This window comes from Opisthorchis viverrini (genome assembly GCF_000715545.1).
Source record: "Opisthorchis viverrini unplaced genomic scaffold opera_v5_32, whole genome shotgun sequence".
NCBI lineage: Eukaryota > Metazoa > Platyhelminthes > Trematoda > Opisthorchiida > Opisthorchiidae > Opisthorchis > Opisthorchis viverrini.
In genome coordinates this window covers 1,700,028-1,709,976 of record NW_008751687.1, presented here as the reverse complement: position 1 = coordinate 1,709,976, position 9,949 = coordinate 1,700,028, and the positions used below count along the sequence as shown (strand labels likewise).

At 41.7% G+C, this 9,949-nt stretch overlaps 1 protein-coding gene across 1 annotated transcript; it reads right to left on the bottom strand.

Annotated features, from left to right (window-relative positions):
• Positions 1-822: 822 nt before the first annotated feature.
• T265_02535 (hypothetical protein) lies at positions 823-9,679 on the bottom strand (the record flags this gene model as incomplete). The annotated part of the gene is made up of 2 exons (XM_009166798.1): positions 823-952; positions 9,492-9,679. 2 exons carry the CDS (start codon positions 9,677-9,679, stop codon positions 823-825), a joined length of 318 nt encoding a protein of 105 aa, XP_009165062.1.
• Between the last annotated feature and the right edge of the window lie 270 nt (positions 9,680-9,949).

Genomic DNA, 9,949 nt, shown 5'->3' with positions numbered 1-9,949 from the left:
CGTCCCTTGTCTGCCGGCAGAATCACGATGTTTTCATCCTTCTTCAACTTGTTCATTGCTTCTTTTTCTTTGCCGGAAAGCACGTTGAGTGGTTTGTTGCGTGTGATGGCTGGGACGACAGTTTGACGAAGTAGCTGCTGTGCGTTTTCTTCGAGTCCAATAGATTTCATTGCTGCTTCCAGGCTGGCTAAATACTCCAGGTTTGCCATCTAGGTGAGCCTTCTTGTTTTTAGCAGTAGATGAAACTCTTCATTCTACCGCCATGCTGAGTTGCTCCATGAGATCTGGTCCTATTGTCCTCAAGCAGGCCTTCCTATGTTCGTTGGCTATTCTCTCGTATTTCCTAATGCGGTTGTGAGTCTCTGTAATCCTGAGTCTGACCATTCGTCAGCCATTCTGTCAAGCTATTATCCAAACTTGTTGATGGTTTATTGGTGGTCGGTAGGTTACGCTACGTGGAAGGACGTGTTTCCGCAGGCATTCATGGAGGAAGTAGAGCTGTTGTCGTGTGGAGGCTTATCGGCAGGCGATAGTCTCCCATCGACGGGCTGTTTTGAGCGTGGAACGCCCGAAGTAGTTGGAAATGTGGTGAAATATTGGTAGCTCGTGTGAGTTTATTGGTTGTCGATCAGATGGCTGTTGATCTGTTCGCCGAGCTTGGCAATTGGCTTGCAAACGTTTCATCACCATAAGAGGAGACACCGTCAGTGCGCAGTTGGGTGGGTACTTCTTCCTTGCCCGCGTGTGTTTATATAGCAGTCAAAGGCTATCTGTTATCTTCTGACGTGATTGGCTACCTGAAGTGTAACGAGTCTAGTGAATCTATTGGTCCGTTTGTGATCCTCGTTGCGTTGTGGTTGTAACGACCGTTTCGAATTCTTGAGCAACGAGCACCAAGGTTGGCAACCAAACCGGCAAAACTCCGGACGAACGGCTACGCAAATGTGCTGTACTGTAAAAATGAAAGTAGTTACACGGAATACAAAATTGCAAACCTCAACGGTTTTCGACAAACAGCGTAATGGCCAGGTCATCACATGATTAAACAAGACCTAAATCTGCATGATGTGTTTTCCAGGTGTTTCCCATCCACCAGCTTGCAATCTTGAATGGCTTTCAGATTCTGTTTTTCTGCTCAGCCTAAGCCCAAAAAGAGCACACAAGACGCATAGTGCACCACACATCACCAACGAAGATGACATCAAAAAGTTTAGTTTGCTGAAACATGCTCAATTCACCTTGAACGGAATTTGAGATCACCTGACGGAGCAATGTCACATGATTAGGAAAAGTTCCATTTCAATGGGTCGGACATGGAAATATTTCAGATGATAAATCGATACAGGAAAAATCAATTGTAGTCTAAAATCGGCAACTCCGAATTTCTGATCAGCTGTCTTGTTTACCGGTCGACAGAAGAGGGATGGTGAGCGTGCAGCTTCACACATAGTTTGATTCTGTTACATTTCGTACAAGAATAATTTAAACTACTCATGGTCTTGACGATCGTCTGACCGGGTGTTTACCAGAACAGCGGTTGTTTAAATGTGTGAACACCCATGGCACAAAAAATGAATTAGGGGTTGAAATGGAACACAAATGGTGAATAGTCAAACAAAATGTTGTCCACTAAATCACTACATTCAACGAGGCAGATTCTATCATCTACTTATGGGAAAATATAAAACACGTATAGGATCACACAGTAATGGAAACCTCCGAAGCGTGTCTTACTGATTTTGGTGATCATCATGGCAGACAGTTCATTGTATTGTTCGTATTGTCTGTATTGTACCAGGGGTTACTGCAATGAACTTTTTGAGTTCCAAAAATGACTACACCTCTTTGGCATTCGGCCTATGCTGATCTTATCAAAGGCCTGGTTGGGAGATTGTGAGCTAGAGGGTTCACCTCCGCTGTTAGGTGGAATAAAATTCGTCCTGAGGGTGCGCACTTAGTCTCTCGGATGATGGACTCATGTTCTTGTGGAAAACTTGTTCAGTACGATAGAGCTGTAACGACCGTTTCGATTTCTTGAACAACGAGCACCACGGTTAGCAACCAAACCGGCAAAGCTCCGAACGAATGGCTACGCAAATGTGCTGTACTGTAAAAATGAAAGTAGTTACACGGAATACAAAATTGCAAACCTCAACGGTTTTCGACAAACAGCGTAATGGCCAGGTCATCACATGATTAAACAAGACCTAAATCTGCATGATGTGTTTTCCAGGTGTTTCCCATCCACCAGCTTGCAATCTTGAATGGCTTTCAGATTCTGTTTTTCTGCTCAGCCTAAGCCCAAAAAGAGCACACAAGACGCATAGTGCACCACACATCACCAACGAAGATGACATCAAAAAGTTTAGTTTGCTGAAACATGCTCAATTCACCTTGAACGGAATTTGAGATCACCTGACGGAGCAATGTCACATGATTAGGAAAAGTTCCATTTCAATGGGTCGGACATGGAAATATTTCAGATGATAAATCGATACAGGAAAAATCAATTGTAGTCTAAAATCGGCAACTCCGAATTTCTGATCAGCTGTCTTGTTTACCGGTCGACAGAAGAGGGATGGTGAGCGTGCAGCTTCACACAAAGTTTGATTCTGTTACATTTCGTACAAGAATAATTTAAACTACTCATGGTCTTGACGATCGTCTGACCGGGTGTTTACCAGAACAGCGGTTGTTTAAATGTGTGAACACCCATGGCACAAAAAATGAATTAGGGGTTGAAATGGAACACAAATGGTGAATAGTCAAACAAAATGTTGTCCACTAAATCACTACAGGTGAAAGGAAGAAGGCCATCGCTGCGGAGTTAGTTATTAGAAAATGCCAACTGAACAATTACAGACTATTGGACAAGGGAGCAAAACTCTCATATTCATCTTGTTCGAAAAACTGAATATCCATCTTCTCCTTGAACGCATCTTCCTGAACTTTCCTGGATATTCAGTGACCAGTACTCACTTGCAAGCAAATGCTACAGATTGACTACACAAATTCCCTAAGAGATCTCAGTTTTCAAGAAACGCAAAGCGGATTTTCGAGGAGACATACTACCCGCATGCCCTCTCATCAGTAGTATCACCGTTACACAGGTAAAGTGAGGTGAATAAAGGTCTTAAAAAGACGGGAATTTCATCAAAGTCTTGTTGGATGGGATGACATCGTGGAATAATCCTACTTCTTTGCGGCGGCCAATTTCCTGTCGTTCCTGTTTTACGTGGAATAATGTGGGGGTATGTCTGGTACCGTAATTTTTCCCCAGTCCCATGTTAGGTTGTTGAGAACATTTTTGGATGTTGATGGGTTTTCGATTGCTTGAACATGCACATTTACTGTGTGTGTATTTGGATCTAATGCGCCGCATACGCAGTCGTAATCTGGTAACACAGTCGATTGTTCAGTCGGATGTTCTTCTCAGCCTTCTATCTGTGAAGAGTTCCACCAAGCTGCTACCAGAATAAAAGGCTTTTTCACTGCCGGCATCCATAAACCGCAAAGTAGCTAGTGGGTAATAAACAACAAGCTTAAAAACGAATCACTATTTGTATCAAAAAATCAGAATAATAAGGCTTTCAAATAAGTCATGGTTGTAAGGCAGTGAAGCATCGGTGTTCAACACTGATGTCATGCTGTCGATGATGATGATGATGATGATGATGATGATGAGTTTGTGTCATTGAACTTGGGGCTCATATTTGTCGTCTGACTCCTCCTGTCCCTCCGTATAAAAACTTCTTCAGCTTGAGTGATACTGGTCTAAATAGATAAAGCATTTCTGTGGTGAATGAAACTGCTATCCAGTGAGTTGTCAAGCTGGGTGACACTGGCTTATTGAGTGGTCAGAAAAATCTATCGCAACAGACCTTGTAAGTAGTACATTATATCAATAAGATGTATTGCCATATATCGAATATCGTACCAACTGAAACAAGAAGCGGGCTGGTGCATCACACTCAGTTGATCAAGAACATCATAAGCAAATGATTTAGTTGGGTTCCAGGTGAGTGTCTCGCCAAAACCAATTTGGTTTGTAAATGGGTGCATTTTGACATTGAAAACTGTTCAGCGCTGTGAATCACTACTTGCACTCCGTCAAATGTGAAATTACATTAAAAACCCACTTTCCAGGGCCGAGTGCGCTTGAGATTGTTTAGGTCCTAACAAATGTTCTAACAGAGCACAAAAAATTCATTTAGTGCTGTCGTTTTTGGCGCATATCTTCAATAATATCCGACTTGGACAGAAAAATTGCACGTTTACTGCGGTCCATGTGGATTTTTCCAGGATCACGAAATTATCACAATCGCTTCGTTAACAGGATTTTTTCTACTGATGGTTGTGGCTAAGGCAGTCGAGAATAATAATAAGCGGTTTCCTTGGAACAGAACAACGACATATAACCCCCCCAGTGCAGTTAGTTTTCGTACTTGTCGGCTGTAGACAGTTGCACACAATTGGAAGGAAAAGTGATGTCCTACACAATCACCCATTAATGACAGATGATCGAGCGTTTGCAAGAATGGTTTCATTTGTGTATGAGTTGTTGCATGTAAGTGAGCAACACTTTCCTTTATATATTATTCATATTCTTTTGTAACACATCTATTCTTCTAGCAAGAGTTCTGTCGTTTTTTTAACTGCATTTAACGAAACTTTTTCTGGGGGAAGATATGACCTCTTAGACTTTATAAAGCCGTCTGCTCGTCCTACCAGCTTGCCGAGATTACGTCATCAATGAAGTTGTTTTTCAGCTTAAAATCACGTCACATTAATTTCCAATCCTTGCAGGTTGTCGACGTATTGTCAAGTGTTGATAATGAAACGTATTGGTCTCCAATCTTGAGTCCGCCACAAAATATTTGTACAGTGCTAATTCACACTAAGGGAAACGCCAATCCGTTTGATTTTAAGGGAAAAATGCTAATTAACATGCTTAGTATGTGCACATTTTCACCTACTAAAGAATACAGAAGAAAAAACTCGAAGTGAAACCATACCAAGCAGTGTGTCACTTCAAGCAAGTGATTTTGAGCTACTAACTAGTAGCAGCAACTGTCTGTTAGCGTCCCGTTTCCGAAAGCTAAACCCCAGGCGTCGTTTTATATGGGAATATTCAAGTGAGTATATGTGTATATATAATTTTGTTTACAGGTCAGGTTAGACATAATGCGTGTCACAGACTACCTATACTATCATTATTCTCATCAAATAATCTGTTATTTCAGGCTGTTTGAGGTGCTTCGGGCATATACCGAACACACACTGAACCGTGCAACACAATGGATCGCGTTTCAAACTACTCGCGCTCCCGAAACCAGGAGAGACGAATCACTGTTAAAGTATATAACAAAGCCAATTTTCGAATTTCATCCTCGAGGTAACGTTGCAATCTCGTATGTTTAGCTCCACTTCTTCCCCTAGTCTGGGAGTAGTCTGTGAATTTCATTCTTGACAGAAGTTAGACTTTATTTGCGTAGCTAAGAAATATCCTGTATTGATTGTACACTTGGTGTGACAACTTTTGGTGCGGCCTGTCTAATAGTGTCAATGTTCAACAGCTTTTCTGTGGTCATTAATTCACGTTAATTTTCAGGGTATCCTGACCCGGTTCATCTCTTGGACAATCCACCTGTGTAAAACGGTCAGTTATGGTTGATTGTGTCCACTTAAAATAGCCTCGAATGATGAACAAGAAAATCATCTTGAGCTTGCCGGGCTTTTCAGAACTACAAAGTTTAACAATAATGCAGAATATCTGGCGACCGGAAGCCATTATTTAGCAAAACCTTGGTTTGAGCGTATATAAACACTTGAGCAGTAACGCGGCACAAAGGATAATTTAGTGCACCGTTTGGAAGCAGATACCGATATTTTCCGAGAACACTCGTTTTTGCGCAACCGTAACATCACTTTAAATCAATTAAAATGGATAGGTCTGTGTTCCAATCCACCCAGTGTCTTCTCCCCAACTTCGGGTGCTTCTGTTTAGCTGACTGAGCGTACAACGAAATAACTAAATATGGTATCTGAGTTGAGATTTCATTCAATCATCAGTCAATGTCACTTGATTCTCTATTTAGACAATGCTTAATGAACTTAGTTCCTATACATCTTGTTGAGTTCTCTGTCTATACTCATCTGATGACCCAGATTCCTTATGAAACTTTGATCAGAGTACGAGCAGAAATTATTACACTTTTATCGTCACCATCACCAGAGAACACTGATGTTTCACCACCGTTTCACCGAAGAAATGGGGTGGGCAGAGGAGATCGTGACCTGGCTTATCACAAATATCCGAGGTATCTATACCTCAAGTACACGGTCAAACAATCTGAATAGAAATTGACAGAATGAACACCACTCGTCAACTCAACGGTTAGCCGCCATATCATTCATTGTCTCCAGCCATGCACAATGAAGGTCAAATAGACCACATTCTGAAAGGCAAACATCAATGGAACTCAAACGTTCAATAACACACTTTCTCTCCTTCTTCCACGTCCTATTCGTCCACCTCCGGGTTTCTGTCACTCATGATTAGGGAAGAAAAATAGCACTCGTATCAGCAGGCAGAAACTCGGCAAAACAAGACACAGTCCTCTGAGCTTGTAGTTCTGGGGTATCCAGTAGCGCTTTCGTTTACTAAATAGTCAAACTGGGAAGTTCTTAAAACACCCACCGGTTTTACATTCTATCATTTGGAAGAAAGCTAAATGTTAAGAATATCACGGTCTAAGGCTGCACTACAAAACGCGGCCATCCCGAATGATTGGAAGCCATCGTATGTTCTTTATGTACTTACATTTGCACAACCATTTTGTGTCCTGCAGAAGACCCAAGTGTGTCCAGCTGAATCTCACTTTTATGGTGATTCTCTTCATCTTGTGAGTGGTGTGTTGAACCTACGTATCGTAAATTATGCAGTAATATTCACAGGAGTCAAAGCCTTACCGGCATCACATAGGCATTTGCAAAATCGTAATTCTGTACCGTTGTTTCGTTTTCAGAAGCCAGCAAAAAGAAAATTGAAAATGGATTCACAAAACAAGGAGTACAAAATCCAGCCAGAAAAGCAGCATGCGAAGCGCTGAAAAAGGAATTACAACGAGCAGCGAAAAATCGAGAAGCTTTGAAAAATATAGATATTCCTAATTATTTCCGCAGCAAGGAAGGTCTACGCTTTCTTCTTGAACAAGTGTGTGTCTGTTGAAATCAATGTTGTCTTCTTTGCCTTTGAGGTTTCAGGACGAAAATTGCACCTCATTACTTTATGCGTGTACATATTGACTTGCTTGACTGACACCTTTACAGTACTGATTCTCTATCCCAATCGATTGTACACATTTGTATACTAGCAGTGGCTTTTTTGGACACAGTCGTTCGTATAATAAAAGATGGGATTAAGATAGCTCCATGGTTATAGGTGTGACAGCACCCACCGGAAGGTTTGTGATTCGAACATAACTTCAGCATCTTGACTCATTCAAGGCTGTGCACTATCTGGGCTGACATTATCTCCGATCTTGTGCTCCCTCCGTGACAGCTAAGCATCAAAAGGCTATTCACCTATTTGTTATGTCTTAAAAGATTTCGACTAGGTCTCACTTGTATTCGGTTAGGGAATGTGAAGTTTGGCATAGTACTGCCTTTAATTGTGTAATATTTTCCGGGAAAGTCGCAACAAGGTGCCGCTTCTGCGTTTATTCATACGTTCAGAACTGGTTTGCATATGGACCGGTCTTGTCAAAGCGTAACTTCTTTGGCTGATATTTATTTTTGCTGCTAGGTGGTTGACGATTGTCCATCACATGGTTTGGTTCACTATTAAAAAATCATCCGTCCTACTGCGATGTGCCGGCTATCTTGCAAGGCAACCACAACGATGGGGTAGCATTAGGTCTTGCGGCTTTAAATAAGTCCCTGTACAACAAACGACCGTGTCTTAGATTGAGGGTTTGAGTGTGTCAACACGAATAATCCGTCAGCTCTTTGCCACAGTCAGCTTTATTCAGTGGTATCATTTTCCACTTAAAATTACACTCTTGTATTTCCCAGTTGTGACGGCTTTTTATTGTACAGTGGGTGCCACATTAATATTTCGAGGCTTTAGACTTTCCAGATCAATTACAGTGTTTGCAATTTTTAAAGGGAAAATACGCGGTTGGTGCACTCAAGTTTTATCAGAGGGAAAACTTATCGACCATCCCCTTTTACTCTTAGAATTTGACATGGTATTTGTTACTTACCTACATCCTAGTTCTACTCGTACATAGAAAATACCAGTCTTTCCACTCCCCTCTGACACAGAGTTGCTGATACAGGGTATATTTTTTTATTTGTCTAATTACGTTGCTGAGCTAAATTTGACATTGGACAAGCATACATCCCCGATATTTTCTTCATAATACAGTGTGTTTTGCCTATCCTTGCGACAAGTAGTGGTATCGTTTAGGACAGTTTACAGGAGCAACCAACGGTGCACAAATCAGGCCAGACTAGCTGTAGTTAGGAAACTGTTGCTAACTACTGAATGGTGCGAAAAAGGCAACTTTTGTGAAAGTGCAGGCCTCATACATATGCACATTATCTGAAGAATACCTCGAAAAGTTGCAACTTCACAATTATCTTTTATGTGTATTTAGACTACTCGGGGGCTGTACCGTGCTTCTAGGGAAAAAACGAGAGTGCCTCCAGAGAGCTTTGGTACTAACATATATATCACTATTTAGGACATAATGCTGAACTCCTTGTTTTTTTTTCAAAATACAGGGCCCCTGCCCAAACAACGTAGTAATTGAACTTGATTCTTCTGGCGCACTGGATCTTACTAGCAAAGTGGACGTAGAAAAGCCTACGGGTGAAGGTTAGTTTCCTGATATATATATATATATATATATATATATATATGTATACCGACTCAGAGATGTTGATATTGTCGCAGCGGTAAGGCTTGTGTGGCTTAAAGAATCTGAAAAATATATGTTGAGAGGGACTTTTGATTCTTTGAGTTTAGTCTTTAGAAAGGCCAAACTAAAGCAAACTGATTAGGCCCGGCGACCGCTCGCTTCTTGTGTAAAGTCACATTGTGCGTTGCGATTGGAGCGAAGAAAGCGTTTTTGCATACATATTGGGAACACGACACCGTATTCCTACTGGAAAGGACGGTTAGAAAATGTTGGCAGATTCTGATCATTCAACAGTAACAGTGACCGTCAATGCATCATGAAATATGACCAGTATATCCGACGATCTGCTGCTTCGCCTCTAAAAGGATCGGGCCCTATTCTCTGGAACCTCGGGTACAATTATCATCATCATCCTCGGAGCCAGCTAATTCATTTTTGACACAGTGGCCTCACTATCATACAACCACAGAATCTATCCAATTAAATTTGAAGCCTTAGAATGAAGAAATCGAGTGATGGTGTGGACTTGGTGCTGGTCTATCGCAATCATTCCTAGGTGCCTACACCTCCAAACGTTTAATAAGATAGTCTGAAAAGAAACCGTCAGCACAAAGGCCACTCACATCGTTCAGCCGCCGTTTCTTGCAACGTCGCAGCGCAGGTAGGGTCACGGGGCCTCCATCCCAGAAAGGGACCGCACGGACAGCATGTGAATTTGCAATATCTTTCGTATCCCATTCTGGAGGAGGCATGGAGAACAACAATCATCTCAGTGAACGGTGTTTCGGCATGTGTAGCACATGACCGAACCACCTTAGTCGACGAATTTTTTTAGCGAATCAATTACTTGCTACACGAATACCTGTTTTCTAATAGTCTCATTAGGAATTCCTTGAAGCCATACGATACTAGCAACGCTTCTGAGGCATCAGTGGTCAAAACCTGATCACGTTTCACATCACCTGTCCGCCGAAGCCAGGCTTCATAACCATACAGTAATATAGCCCTGATCGTACCTTGGT